The following is a 15030-nucleotide window of genomic DNA, read 5'->3' as shown; positions in this document are numbered from 1 at the left end:
ATCATCAAAAATAGATTTACATGGGGGGGGGGGAGAAGGAGTGTCGGAAGGAGAGATTCTGACACTAAAGAAAAGTCAACTTCAGGAAATATAAAATACTTTGAACTTACATAGTACCTGTCATGCAAAGATCACAACATGCTTTATAGAGTTAAGTATTACCCCCATTTTACAGAGAGGGAAACTGACAAAGATGCAAGTTACTTGTCCTAAATCACAATTAAAAACAAAATTAGGGAATAGACTCCAGGTTCTTTATTTCCAACTCTCCACTGTAATAAGTAATCACTGGACTATGCTGCTTATCAAGTGTCACACTAGTTGATATGTCTCAGTTTCACTGCAGAGATTCAGGTACACCGCACATACTGTATTTTACTCTGTCTCACCCAAACAGCTGCTTTAAAATTTTTTCCAGAACATCTAAAAATTGAAATGAAAAGTGTCCAAATTATTGATGTAAGACTGATGCTCCCTTAGCATGCAATGTTTCCAGATTTCAATTAACTTTCTAATAGCTAATTTTTCTGACTGAAGATTTACACAGAATAATCACAAACAGCAAACACTTTACAGTACGTCATTTTATAGTTTGCATAATACGTTAAATGTATTTTAAGTCTTTATAAGAAAAGCCCACAGATTATATACCTTTGTTCTGCATTTGGGATACTCATGGTCACCAGGAAGAACTTTGAAAGAAATTGGTACTCGGTCAGCTCTCCTGTTTGCACAAAAGGCATCCCAAACCGCACGATGAACAGCATTATATACTACATCCAAGCCAGTGAGGGTTACAAAGGCCATAGGCCGACAACATAGTTCCACAGGGAAGTCCCATTGTGTTGGGCTCATCTTGAAGTTTTAAAGAATGCCTGAAAAACAAAAATACCCCATATCTCAAATCCTTTTCAAACATGCAATTTCTGATTAGATACAAACGATATCTCATTAAGAAAAATGCATTAAACTAGTCTTTTTACTTAAGACGCAAGTTAAATACAGTCTGCTCACTCAACTTAAAATGCAAGGAATACAAACAATTTTAAGATGCAGGGATTTAAAAAAAAAAAACTCAGATAAGAATCAGTCGATAATGTTTTTTGGAGGGTGGGAAGAACCAGAAAATGGGGGGGAGGGGACAATCATTGCATCTCAGGCAAGATCAAACTTTTCTGATTTATTTCATATTGCTCAGACACTGGCACTATTAGCGAAGTTGTGAGCCAAAGGGCCACTGGAAGTTGAGGAGGCAGGTTAGGAGCTGGCCTGAGAACTCTGATGGCCCCAATCCTGCAGGTGGATCTGCATAAACAAACCTATGAGCTTGCAGAGCCCAGGTTCTACTCAGGCAGAGTCAATTGCAGGCTAGGGCTTATATCTGTTATCACTATAAGAAGCAGTCTGCTTAAATAAAGTTTGCATCGGCCAGGTACTGTATATAACCACAAGCATGTTCTTCCTCACGGTGGCATTGTCATTTTTAGCACCAATCTCACGTTTGATGCAGTATACTATACAAAGATGGTCCCTGCTCTGAAAAGCATGATGTCCATAGACATGGTGCACTGAGAAAAACAGAGGTAGAACAACAGTGCGGATTGTTGTTTAATTTATAAAATTACATTAAGGGGTCATTTCTGTTTTCACTAAAGGGAAAGTGTGTTTTTGTCAGTGCAGCTTGACCACAGACATAGCCCAACCTGCCAGTAACGAACATAGGCGGGGGGGACAAAGGGTTTCTTTAACACTATGTGCCAAAGGCGCAGAGAGCAAGTGACGAGCAGGATGACCAGGAGCAGCTCCCGGCGGGAGAGTCACCCAGGGCTAACCCGCCAGGCTCAGCCCCTACAGCAAGTCCCCCGCCACGGCCAGCCCCGCACCGTCTCTGACCCACCGCCAGCGCCCGACCCACAGCAACCCGCCTTCCCCACCCGGCCGCGGACCTTTCCCCGCCGCACGGGGCAGCCACACAGTAAACAGCCGCCGGCGCGGCCAGCAGCAGCTCCGTCCTACCACCTCCAGGAAGTGAGCTCTCCGCGGGCCCCTACCCACCGGCGCCGCCCGCAAGCTGCCACTGGGCAGCAACAGAGATGGAGAATCGCCTCCGGAAGCCACAGCAAGGGAATAAGAGTGACAGTCCATTCCACCAATCAGCGTTGCCTGCTCAACGACAAAGTCAGCCATTGGGTCTCGAGAACCGTCGTAGGAACCAATGAGAGAAAGAGAAAAGAGGCGTGGCCACAAGATTTAGCCAATTGTCGTGCGGGATTGGTGATACTATGGAAGACGAGCCCAATCATAGCTCATAGCTCGAAATAGGAGTCAACAGAGCAGCCCTGGCGTGGCTTGGGGAACCAGTTGGGGGTTGTGGTGACGATCGGCAGCGCATGCGCGCTGTGTTCGCGTGTGGGTTCGGGTACCGGTTGCTGCGCTGTGTGAGAGTCCCTGGGCTGAGGCGGGGGCTCCCGGCCCAGGGCGATGGCGGCGAACGAGGACCAGGAGGTGAGACACCAACCCCGCCTCCCCACGGCGGCAGCTGCCGCTCAGCCGCACCGCGCTCGGCGGGTCTCTGGGGCTGCTGCCCGCCCTGCCTGGCCCGGGGACGGAGGCTACCTCGCTCCGTGATCCCGGGCGCCGAGGTCTCCGGCCCGCCCTGCTCGGCCACTCGCGGCACTGACCGCTCCTCCCCCCCGGGATCACGGATTTTTTTTAAATCCAAATAAACGTAACTTGGAAAGTGATGCAAAAATAAGCCAGTAACGTTAGCAGCAACCACGCCTGACTACTGCCGAAGTTTAGCTAACCAGCTGCACAAAGAGTCAGCCAGCGGTGTCCTGTGCTAGGAACCGACAGGCGCTTTCCCCTTACTCCTCTCCGAGAGACCTCAGTCAGCTGCAGAGGATTTTCACTTTTAATTGAATGCTACATCAATCATATTGTTTCTTAGGTGGCATAGTCCTATATACTTATCTTTGTACTTGGTAATTTCTTTAAAATATTTTAATACAGTGTATATGATCCATGTACACATCATATGTGATTGTATTAATTCAACCAACGGCATGTTAGATTTTATTAACTGTAAATACCATGCAGAAAGTCATTCTGTGATAGGTACTTGGGTTAATAGATATTCTGGTCCCTACTCACTTATGAAATCCCTTTCTTGTAGTTTTGTAGAAAGTAATACGGGAAGGATGGAAATGTTCTTGAAACAGATGTTTGGTATTTTCTTGGAAGTTAAGAATAAAGTTTTTGTTTTTTAAAAAAGTGGTATTCTAGAGTTCAGTAAAATGTGCTAAAATGGGCAGTGGGTTTGTAGAAAGTAAATTGAATTCAGACTAGCATGCCAGGTTTGTTGAACTCATATTCCACTAACCTAAAATAGGATTACGGAAGTATCAGACCAGATATCTAGATATCTTATTGCCTAAAACTTAATTTGTTTATTTTTTTTAAATGAAAAACAGAATATGTGGATTTCTGTATATTATGCTGACACTCATCTGTTTATATCTGTTCAGTATCCAATTGAAATTGCTAACCTTTTTCTCCATCTGTTCTTTTCAGATGGAGCTAGAAGCATTACGTTCTATTTATGAAGGAGATGAGTGTTTCAAAGAACTTAGTCCTGTTTCCTTTCAGTATAGGGTAAGACCACATCAAGCTTTAATTAGATGTAATATATCATTCATTTAAAATTATTCTGCACATTTTCCATTACAAAGCATTTTCTTGAAACAGATGGATATTCACCTATTTAGCAATAAAGGCATTAAGTGCTGTTTTACATAACTTCAAAATAACTTGCCATGACAAACTTAAATGTAATTAAAGTTACCTTTTTGAACAAAAGCAAACATTACAATAGCAATTATCACAGTCAGAGGAACAAGTAAAGTATAACTTGTCATGAAAAAACATGAGCAACTGTAATTGAACTTGTAGGGAACTAATACTGAGAGACTAAGTAAATAACTTATGCTCCAGTCCTGCAAACACAGATTTCCTTCATTTTGCTAACGTGAATAGTACTGCTGACTTTTCTCACAAGAGTAAAGTTAAGTATGTCTGTAAGTGTTTGCAGGTTTGGGACCTACAGACACACAAGGTATGTTGAAAATAGATCATGATATTTAAAAAAAAATCTGAATAGCATCGTGTAACTTTCAAAACTGAAAGTGTCAAGTGAATGCAATAATGTTGCTGAATGTTTACTGAAAGGCAAAGAAAACCAATCTGTTGTAAACGGAAGAATAATATGATAGCATCAGATCTGGCAATATGTACTTTTCATTAGGTAGAAAGTCAGTGGAATAGAGTTGAAAGGATTAGTCTGCCATTCTCCTGAATGTAGTTAGTGTACTGCACAGCACATTGATTACAGTTAATTATAAAATAAGACCAAAAGAAGACACGACAAAGATTTCTCAAATAGTGGCAAAATGCAACATGCTATTCCCGAAAAGCTTACTATAAAGACATTTGAAACTTTGAATCAATGTAAATCTAAACTATATATTGAGTATATTAGGTTCCTACTGCTCACAATCATCTTTACATAATCTTTGGTGTCCCTTCTCTTGCTCCTTCCACATAGATCCAACAAAGCCAGAATTAGCCTTGCAGCATGTCCTGCAAAGAATAGGCCTCGTCCACAAGGAAAATTTTCACACTTTTACTTGATGCTTTTAAAATCAATATAGTTAGGCCAGTGAAAACCCCTGTGGGGGCATGGATAGGAATACACCACAGAAACTGAAATAAGTGGCCACAGAAGGATTTATGCAGGTTTAATTAAATCTGTTTATAACGACACCTTTAGATGCAAGCTTTTCATGTGGACAAGGCTTTCCCTGGGTATGATGGGCTTAGGTGAACAATTTTTATGAGCTGACTTGTTAGTTGGTCTTCATTGCCTCCTATCCCTAGAGACAATTATTGCAATTTAATAAGTCTTAAAAATCTTACCCATTACTTCTGAGATCAAAGGTAGCTAAAACATATGTTTTTTTCCCACAGCATTATGCTGCTTGGTTTGTATTTAGATTAGACAATGAAGAGAAAGCAAGTTTCATTTTCTGGTTCTCATGTAGAATGTTAGAATATTTGGATTACAAACACTGACAGAAAATGTTTAAATTGCACAAGCCTTTTTATAGAAATTTTAAATATATCTATTGTTTTGTAAAAAGTTTGAGTATAGGTTATACTATTGTGTATCTAAATTTAAAATGATTATCAGTAATGACAGGTTTCAGAGTAGCAGCTATGTTAGTCTGTATACACAAAAAGAACAGGAGTATTTGTGGCACCTTAGAGACTAACATTTATTTGAGCATAAGCTTTTGTGGGCTACAGCCCACTTCATCGGATGCATAGAATGGAACATAGTGAGGAAATAATCTCCACACACAGAGAACGTGAAAAGGTGGGAGTTCCCCTACCAACTCTAAGAGGCTAATTAATTAAGATGAGCTATTGTCAGCAGAGATGCTTTTGACCTACACAGAAGCGCTCTCTCAGTTCTGAGAGGAAGAGCTTCTGTGTAAGTTGAAAGCTTGTCTCTCTTCAACAGAAGTTGGTGCAATAAAAGAGATTACCTCACCCACCTTGTCTCTAAGGTTTGATAACAAACGGAGGCTTCCCATTTTAAAGTGTTTCATCTCCTTTCAGATAGGTGAAAATGGCAATCCCAAAGCCTTCCTAATAGAAATTTCATGGCCAGAAACGTACCCCCAGACAGCTCCAAACATATCCATGAATGCTTTCTTCAACAACACCATGTAAGTATTTCAGTTACTTCCTTTTTTGTTTTACATGTGGTCTCTCTCTTACAATATTCTTGAATTCTTTTGGGCCTGTAATTGGATTTTATGGTCTCTTCTAGATCTTCAGCTATAAAACAAAGTATATTGGATAAATTAATGGAAGAAGTTGAAGTTAATCTTGGAACGGCCATGACATACACACTTTTTGAATATGCCAAAGATAATAAAGAATTGTTCATGGAAAATCAACCTGTTCATATTGTGGTAAGTGTATAACTTGCATTTTGATCTATTTTAGTTTTATAAATGAACTTTTTTTTTAATACAACAAAAGGAATAGAATGTTTAGCTACTCTACATTTAAACATCTCACATTGCCACAGAAAACTTCTGGAGCATGTCTGTGAGGTGCAAGCCAGTATACTATGTCCCTAATATAGTGACTAGAAAAAAAAGTAGATGAAAGGAAGTGTAGCACTGTGGTTGTAACCTGGATGTTTATTTGGTATTCAGCCACCTTACCAAAATTTCTGGAAGAGAAGTGAGAGAGAAGCAGTGATTAGAAACACTCCCTAATCTAACACAGCCAACTGATAATGAGACTACAGAACTAGTGCAAGACACAGTTAATGAGAGCCAATCTGGGTTTTGACTTGCAGTGTGAAGAAAGTCTCTAGAATGGATGAGCTATGCTTGTGGGCTGGGTGGTCTGAACAATTAAATATTTGACAAGAAGAGTGAGGGAAGGAATAGCAGAAGCAACCAATCAGTTACAATCAATGTAAAAATTATTTAGCTGACGGAAATAAAAATATTACATTTTGTTAGATGACACTTCTTGATTCTACTTTAAATGGCTCAGTAGTCTAGAACATGAAGCACATGCCAAGCACATTAACTCTGCTCAAAGTGATTTCATCAAGCTGGCTTGAGTGGAGACCTTCACTTCTAACCTGATCTGTTAAAGCAGTATTTCACCTGGAGTGGGAAACTTAACAAAAGTTTGTTTCTAGAAAGCACATATGCACCAATTTTTATTTACTTCATCTATAATTTTGTTCAGAACAAGGTTAGAATTATCCTATCATAGGTGTTCTGACTCCTGAGAACACCTATGAGAACTCCTGAGCTTCCACTTGAGCCAGGAATATTTGAAGCTTTATCCTTCATATTATCCAGCCTCAAATTTTCCATGCTCGCGGTTATTCTTTTGTATTAGAGAAGCCTCTAGGCTTGGGCCCCTGTTGATGTAGTTTTTCCCTGTAGAGAGCCTGGGAAAGCAAGAAGCTAAATGTAGGTAGGAAAGATTAGAGACTGGGATGAGTGGCTAATGGTATTGGTTAAAAGATATTGAACCTTAGCTGCTAGATGACTAGATTTAAATCCGCATACTTTAGTAGTGGCCAGAAGATAGTGAATTGGTGGTCTCATGCTGGTTCCTATAGGACAAGTGTCAATATTGGAAATACAACTACCACCTTCTGGAAGTAATTCAGATCTTTTATCCACCTTACTAAAGAGACCAAGGATCAAATGGGCATGAGAACTAAATGGTGCTTTTGACCTTAGAGGTGTACTGTACCTGAGGGGTTTTTGTGTGTGTTAGTCAGGGAGTGTGAACTATTATTATCAGTCTATTTCCTTCTTGATGAGGAGTAAATGTACTCTTTTGAAAACAAAGGGCCTTTGTTTTCAGGCATCCTAAGAGCCTTAAATTTAACAGAGTTCAAACTCTAGAGTCTACACTACAGGGGTGGGGATTGAGCTAAGTTAAGCAACTTCAGCTACGTGAATAATGTTGAAGTTGACATACTTAGATCTACTTACCGCGGTGTCTTCCCGTCGATTCCTCTTGCGCTTCTCGTTGAGGTGGAGTACCGGAGTTGATGCTAGAGCCGTCGGCGGTTGATTTATCACGTCTATACTAGACACGATAAATCAACCCCTGCTGGATTGATCGCTTCCCATCGATCTAGCCAATAGTGTAGACAAGCCCTTAGGCTATGTCTACACTGCTCACTTTACAACGGCGGGGCAGGGCTGGGCTATGCCGCTGCAGCCGCAGGATTGTAAGGTGCGTTGTGTAGTCACCCACAAAATAAAACCACCTCCAACGAGGGGTGGTAGCTTCATTGCTAGGAGTGCGGCTCCCACCGATGAAGTGCTGTCTACACCGGTGCTTTTCGTTGTTACAACTTTTGTCCAACGGGGTGCCAGTGTAGACAAAGCCTTACATTGGTATTACTAAGTCACTCAAGGGTATGAAAAATCCACGCTCCGAGTGACAGTTATATCGACCTAACCTCCGGGGTAGACAGTGCTGTGTCAGAGAAAGAGCTTCTCCCATCAACACAGCTATCACCTCTTGGGAAGGTAGGTTTACTATGCAGATGGAAGAGCTCTCTCCTGTCACCATAGAGCATCTTCATTAAAGTGTTGCATCAGTGTAGCTGTGCCGATGCAGTTTTTTTAAGTGTAGACCTGCCCTTGGTTTGAAAATAAACTGACCAAGTTAATTGAAAAATTTAACTTTTGCAGAGTTGGTTCATGTTTGACTTTGAAACTGGAATTTTAACTCTGAGACAAACACTGTCACTTTAAGCAAACACATTACTGAAACCTTCCTTGGAAATGATTGTACAATCATACTGTCTTTCAATGCTAGATCACACAGGTTCCTTCTGTGGACTCTCAGCCTTTCCATTTTGGCTCTGCCTTTTGGCTCTACTGTACAAGCAGCATTATAAATAGCCCTTGTGGCATTGTATATTTGTGCTGTGAATAAAGAATTGTATGAGCATGTAGGGAGTCCGATCCACAGTTCCAACTCATTTCACGGATCTTTTAAACTGGTTAGTTGTACTGGCAACACTGATAGGGAACCACTTCTATCCCCACTAAGCAGTAGTCAGAACATATGCAATTGCAGGGGTTATGGAAGTAATTATTCAAGCTACCACTGTGACGTTGCACTCTGATTTTATAAAAATATGCTAATGAGTGAATATAATGTAACGAATATGGTTCATGCAAAAGGTCTCTTCTAAGCTTTGTAATGATATCTTACAATCTGTGTGTGTTCATCCTATTTCTATAAATGTATCACTCGTGTATCTAAAACTAGAAATATGAAATAACTCTGAGGGCCTATTGTAATTATGCAAAGGGTGGGCAATTAATGGTGGTTTGGAATCTTGATGGCTCCCAACAACCAGGACGATTGATTGTGGATGGCTTTGTTTACAGGCAAGCCTTCCTGTGAGTCAGGCTGGGAGGAATGAAGGCTTGTGGTCTTACAGTGACATGTAATCATGTCACTTGAACTGGAATCCATCTTTAACCTAGTGCTTTTCCAGTGAGGAGGGGTAGGAACCCAGAGGGACAAAGGATTCCCACCTTATGCAAAAATATATAAGTGGTGGAAAGGAACAAAGGGGCAGCCATCGTGAGGAATCCCCTAGCTACCACCTGAGCTGGAACAAGAGCTGTACCAGGAGAAAGGATTGTGCCTAGACTAGGAAGGTGTCCAGTCTGAGAAAAGAAACTTATTGAAATGATTCTAAGGGTGAGATTTTACCTGTATTCAGTTGTATTACTGTATTAGGTTTAGATTTGCATGTTTTATTTTATTAGTAATTCACTTTGTTCTGTCTGTTACTACTTGGAACCACTTAAATCCTACTTTCTGTATTTAATAAAATCACTTTTTACTTATTAATTAACCCAGAGTATGTATTAATACCTGGGGGGGCAAACAGCTGTGCATCTCTATCAGTGTTATAGAGGGCGAACAATTTATGAGTTTACCTTGTATAAGCTTTATACAGGGTAAAATGAATTTGGGTTTTAGATCCCACTGGGAGTTGGGCATCTGAGTGTTAAAGACAAGAACACTTCTGTAAGCTGCTTTCAGTTAAGCCTGCAGCTGTTTGGGGCAAGTAATGCAGACCCTGGGTCTGTGTTGGAGCAGATGGGCGTGTCTGGCTCAGCAAGACGGGGTGCTGGGGTCCCGAGCTGGCAGGGAAAGCAGGGGCAGAGGTAGTCTTGGCACATCAGGTGGCAGCTCTCAAGGGGAGTTCTGTGATCTTGTTGTACTTAAAGTACTGCACAGGATCTTTTCAGGGGGAATAAGACAAAACACCACATTTATTAGTAATACATGTATTCATTAACACTGTATCATATGCATATAATATATTACACTTACACTCACACACAAACACACTCCGTCTTGTTGTTACCAATTAGTTGCTCCCCTTAACTTCACTGGCCAGGTGAGTTAGACGGGGGAGGGGGTGGAGCCGGGCCTCTGCCGATCCGGATCGATGCTCCCATGTTGACAAGACGAGACCCGGGGTCCTCTGCAAGACACCTTACTTTTATAGCAGCTTTCCTCTTATGCAAATCTATGCCAGATTCAAACTCTGTGTCTGTGTCCATTGGTCCTTTGTGCTGCTTTCTTTTGAGTGTTGTCCCAATGCTGCAAAGAGGGTGTTTCCAAAAGAAGGTGCTTGCTTCTAGAGGCCGTCAGTATGTCTGCTTGTCTTTAATGAGCCCACTTGACACGTTTTATTGTCCTTGGGTCTGGCTCCCAGCCCCTCTCCAACAGTTGAGGCTGTCTGGAGGTGCTGCCTTCCGTGCCTTGCTCATCCACACCTCATTCATTCAACAGGGCAATTGATTAAGAGTGGGGGGCGGGGGGAGAGCTCTTGTTCTACTGCTACCAAAAAGAAATTTTTCTTCTATCTTATTCTATCCTTAGGGGCTATAATATTATACCAAGGGCAATGCAAAGTTTCTAAATGAGGCTTTGATACAAAGTCCCATGAAAACAGAGGTCACACGTGGGTAGACCCACCACAAGGTTATATGAAGAGGCACAATGTAAAGTCATATGAAAATTATCAGAGATTTATCTACAATCTGACCGGTCACAAGCACATTAGAAATTAGTACTACTTTTAAACTAACTGCTAAGAATGGTCATCATGGTGGTTGTGATATAAAACACAAGCATCTTTCAGTATTAATGTAATTTAAAACATTTGGGATGTCTCAATAAGAAATCAGACATAATCAAACATTATTTGTAGTTTACCCATCAGGGTGATACCTAGATATCAATTGCCAGTTCAGTCACCGTTGGAGAGACATTTAAATTATACTTTTTATTTTTCTCAGACATCTGTAGGCAATAACATCTCAATTGGAACTCATGAAATAGCCCCATCAAGTAAGAAAAGAGACAAAAAGGAGCAGTTGTCCAAAACCCAGAAACGAAAGCTAGCAGACAAAACAGGTTTGTGCAATATAGTCTACTCCTCCTTTTCCAGAATTGAGGAAAATGGTGCAGTGTGTTCAGGATCGTTTTGTACCTTCAAAGACAGATTCAGATACACCTTGAGTCATGAGTGAGAATGAATTGGGTCTCATCCCAGTCTTCACTTGCTTTGCTCATAAAGCTACCAAACAATTTTTCACCAGTGACAACAGCCTGAAGCAGAAACTGTCTGGCATAGCAGTGATATGGCAGTTAGGTCTGCTTATTCACCTCAATTCCTGAATGGGGAAGTTTGCACAGAGTTGCACCCTACACCTGCCTCAAGTTAGTACTGTGAGTTCCTTGCTTTCCATGCATTCGCTTGTTGGATATTGTGTTGGCCAGATCAGTAATATGAGAGTTCAGCTTTTAAAGATATGACATCTTGCTAGAGTCTGAGAGCTGAAAATAAACACTGCTTCTTCTATAGATCACAAAGGGGAGCTTCCTCGAGGATGGAACTGGGTGGATGTAATTAAGGTAACATGACTGTTACAACTGTGAAACTATTGCATAAGAACATTTGTTTTTCTGCAGATGTAATGATAAATTATATTTAATCTGTCTTTTTGCTTTTCTTCCTAACAACATTTGGATTTGACTGTGGTCTCGCATTAATTTCTGTATACATCCAGCATGTAAGTATTTTCAAGTTTTAGAAATCGCAGATTTTTTTAAAAACAAGAATTAGTAACTGTGGTTACCCATTTCTCTATAGAGCCTAAGGATAATCCCTTACAAGGCTTTAAAAATACACATTTCTTCTGAAACGCAAGAGATATCCAATGTGAAAGCATTAACTGTCTTACATTCCTCCTTTAAACTCAGGTTTTATCTTTTGAGCATTTCAAATGAAGTTTTGAGGCAAGAACTTTCAGTATGTAATTTAGCTGTGAATTCCAGAATGTGCTGTCTTCACATGGGCAACTAACAGGGATGCAGCCAGGATTTATAGAGCCCTGGATAAGTAGAAGCAAGGAGCCACTTCAGTTGTTTTTCTCCTAAGCAGCAGCCCCACATCGTCTCCTGCATGCCTGCACCCTCTGCCTTAGTCTCCCCACAAAGAACTCTTCCCCGTCCCACTTATTAATTATTGATTTGTACTACTGTAGCACCTAGGATCAGGATCCCACTGTGCTAGGGGAAGTACTAACAGAACAAAAAAAAGATAGTCACTGCCCCAAAGAGCTTACAATCTAACTATAAGACAAGAGACAGATGGATACAGACAGAATGGGGAGTACAAGGAAACAGACAATATTGGTCTGAGTTCCTCCATTTGCCATTTCCACCCCATTACTTCTGCTGCTGGAATATAAATTAACATTGCTATTTTTAACAAGTTCTACTTTATAACAAAACATATTTGATTTAACATTGGTATAACCTATTGTCAGCATACCTCCGAGCATAGTGTTGAAACTGCAGCAAATGGGCACTATCAAGGTTTTTAAGCTCTAAATCCACTCATGACAATTGTTGCAGAAATGTGTAGGATACTTTTAAGAACTGCATCTGTTTGACTTTCCAAAATGTTTGTTGACTGGTATCAGCCTTTTCTTATTAAATGGAAACATTAGTAACTTCAGCTAATGTCTTTAACGAAGTGTAAACTGGTTCTAAGATTAACTGTAGAATATGTTTTGGATGTAAAATAGTTCATAAAAATATGGGAAAGCAGAGTTTTAAGTTCAGAGGACAATGAGTCAAATGTATAAGCTATAAAAGATCAGTTCTGAGTCATTTGAACTTTTTGATGCGTTCAGTTGTTAGTACAAACTCATCAACCTAATATGCCTGTATGTAGTGTAAAATAGAAATATAGTTCCTCATAAATGCAATATGTCTGAACATTTTTTTCTTTGTCTTTTATAGTTAAGCAAAACGGGTTCTAAAGATGATGAATAATGGAATTTGATACAAGGAAACTTCACCTTTTAATACAGTGCAATTTGGGTCAACATCTTTCTCTTAATAGCTTTTTTCTCTTGTCAGAGTGGAACATTTTATAAAAGGACAATTTCCTAACTATTAAACCTGAGTACAGATGTTTATCCAGAGATTATTCTGTTATTACATTTTTCTTCACAAACAAAAACTTGCCTTAAAGGGAAGATAAGTGCGACATTTTTATATTGAACTTTTAGAAAGCCTATTTGGTTTCTAACTGTCAAATGCTGAAAAGAATAGTGAAATATGCAGTGTTAATTTATATTGTTTTACTCTGTAGTAAGAATATAGTAAAATTCTGTTAGTGAATCCTCTGATATTGTGACCATTTCCTGAAGTTCTCATTCCAATGGAATAAAAATATTAAAAGTGATTAATCACTTGACAGCATAGTTCATTTAAAATAAACTCCCTTTAAACAAAGCCTTCTTGATTTGTTCCTCTACAAATGCAGAAAGGGAACACAACACAGTTATATCAAATGATTTGTCTAGGTCTAGGCTGTCTACATTGCACACCTTACAACGGTGCAGCTGTGCTGCTACAGCTGCGCTGTTGTAAGGTGCGCAGTGTAGCCGCTCTTTGTTGCCAGGAGAGAGCTCTGTCTACACTACCGACCTTACAGCGGCACAGCTGTACCACTGCTGCTACGCTGCCGTAAGGTCTCCAATCTAGCCGCTCTATGACTATGGGAGAGAGCTCTCCTGCTGGCATAATTAAACCACCCCCAATGAGCAGCGGTAGCTATGTTGGTAGGAGAGTCTCCCACAGACATAGCACTGTCCACACTGGCGCTTTTGTTGGTGAAACTTATGTCGGTCAGGGGTTTGGTTTTTTCCCCCCACACCTCTGACCAACAAAAGTTTTACCAGCAGAAGTACTAGTGTAGACAAAGCCTAAAGTTTTTGGTCCTGGTTTAATTCCAGTTAAAACAGCCTGCATGTGGTGGTGATGCAACTGAGTTTCTATAGACTTGCCAGTAACACTATTGCCTGAAATCAGAGTAAGTTTCTGGCTCTGATTTTGACTGACTAGCTCAAAGTTTCAGCTAGCTTTCAACTAGAAAGTAGCAACATGTGACACTTGTAAATGCTAGTGCAAAAAGGACCACGCACCCTAGTCTAGACAAATTCAAAGTGAAAGAATGAGTGGTTACAATACCAGTGTGTGTTGTCAGTTCAGCCCAGTGTGCATGTGTTGTAGTCCTCCTCACATATATCTTTAGAGGAGGTCAGGGTGTTTGCGTGGAGCTGTCCTACTGATAGTGAATTTCTGAATGTTACGATTTGGTGGCTTTTTCCATTGGATAATCAGTGATTTACCATGAGGATTTTATTTTATGAATTACAGGACACTGGGGGGAAAAAAATAACCACTCTCCCATGATGGGAAACATTTTTTGTACAGGTTTGTCTTGTATCAAAGAAAAAAATCCTCTTTACTGTATAAATGGTAACTGAATACTAAATGCCTTAATGTCATTTAATATTTGAGATTTTGATCTTAATAAATGCCTATTTAACTGCCATGGTGTGAGGCTTCTTGCATAATGCCTATTGTGCATATATTTGTATATTTAGGTTTGCATCAAATACCTCCCATTATAAGAAAGATTCTTAAAGTTGTCAAGAGAATCCTTTTTTCTTCAGTATGTGAATTGTATACTTTTCAGGATAATTGTTGCAGTTCCCTTATTTGGGACTGTCTGTCACACTTTTGGGTGTGCAGCAATCAGATACACATTTGCTGAGCTGCATGTCATGCCAAAGTGTGCATGCAGCAACCACAGTTCATTTAAAAAGTGCACCCTGTTGCATGTAATAATCACAACATTTAGTGTTAAGGATGCAGACTGAGTACCTCTAGAAGACTTAGGCTGAGTCATGCCTCTGAGCAGCTAAGTACTAGAGAGGTCCCCCGTAAAGACAGTAGCGTAATTTAACTTTACATTTTCAGCCAATGGGCTTGTTTGATTATTGGACAGTA

The 15030-nt window shown here is 40.3% G+C and overlaps 2 protein-coding genes across 8 annotated transcripts in view; one reads left to right on the top strand and one right to left on the bottom strand.

The window, feature by feature from the left end:
• TRAPPC11 (trafficking protein particle complex subunit 11) overlaps positions 1-2179 on the bottom strand; it is a 41101-nt gene extending 38922 nt beyond the window's left edge. For 3 of the 5 annotated variants that reach the window (XR_010601440.1, XM_005281948.5, XM_005281951.5), the window contains exons 1-2: positions 1947-2135; positions 652-875 (exon numbers count right to left, since the gene is read on the bottom strand). Coding sequence is in view for 4 of the 5 variants with exons in the window: in XM_005281948.5 (XP_005282005.2) it covers positions 652-855 (204 nt within the window). In the remaining variant the exon portion in view is untranslated. Of the gene's footprint in view, positions 1-651; positions 876-1946 lie in introns of all 5 variants that reach the window. The other 2 variants (XM_005281949.3, XM_005281950.5) reach the window with 2 other exon arrangements.
• An 88-nt stretch (positions 2180-2267) lies between these two features.
• On the top strand, positions 2268-14572 carry RWDD4 (RWD domain containing 4). 3 transcript variants are annotated; one of them, XM_005281945.5, is made up of 8 exons: positions 2272-2505; positions 3574-3654; positions 5680-5789; positions 5894-6038; positions 10956-11073; positions 11525-11574; positions 11730-11732; positions 12970-13146. In XM_005281945.5, the coding sequence occupies exons 1-8, from the start codon at positions 2482-2484 to the stop codon at positions 13000-13002; spliced, it is 564 nt and encodes a 187-aa protein (XP_005282002.2). In that variant the 5' UTR covers positions 2272-2481; the 3' UTR covers positions 13003-13146. The 3 variants fall into 3 exon arrangements, with proteins under 3 accessions (XP_065452825.1, XP_005282002.2, XP_065452824.1); XM_065596752.1 differs by lacking the exon at positions 11730-11732 and adding an exon at positions 9625-9687 and having other exon boundaries at positions 2344-2505; XM_065596753.1 differs by lacking the exon at positions 11730-11732 and having other exon boundaries at positions 2268-2505; positions 12970-14572.
• The last annotated feature ends 458 nt before the right edge of the window (positions 14573-15030 follow it).

Source organism: Chrysemys picta, chromosome 5 (genome assembly GCF_011386835.1).
Source record: "Chrysemys picta bellii isolate R12L10 chromosome 5, ASM1138683v2, whole genome shotgun sequence".
Taxonomy (NCBI): Eukaryota; Metazoa; Chordata; order Testudines; family Emydidae; genus Chrysemys; species Chrysemys picta.
The sequence above is the reverse complement of the archived record's forward strand: the minus strand, read 5'-3'. Positions and strand labels throughout refer to the sequence as shown.

Bases quoted from the DNA above. Each gene is read 5' to 3' on its own strand.
- RWDD4 (XM_065596752.1), top strand. From the start codon at position 2,482: ATGGCGGCGAACGAGGACCAGGAG. The intron at 2,506-3,573 runs GTGAGACACCAA...TGTTCTTTTCAG, and splicing joins CGGCGAACGAGGACCAGGAG to ATGGAGCTAGAAGCATTACG. The intron at 3,655-5,679 runs GTAAGACCACAT...ATCTCCTTTCAG, and splicing joins CTGTTTCCTTTCAGTATAGG to ATAGGTGAAAATGGCAATCC.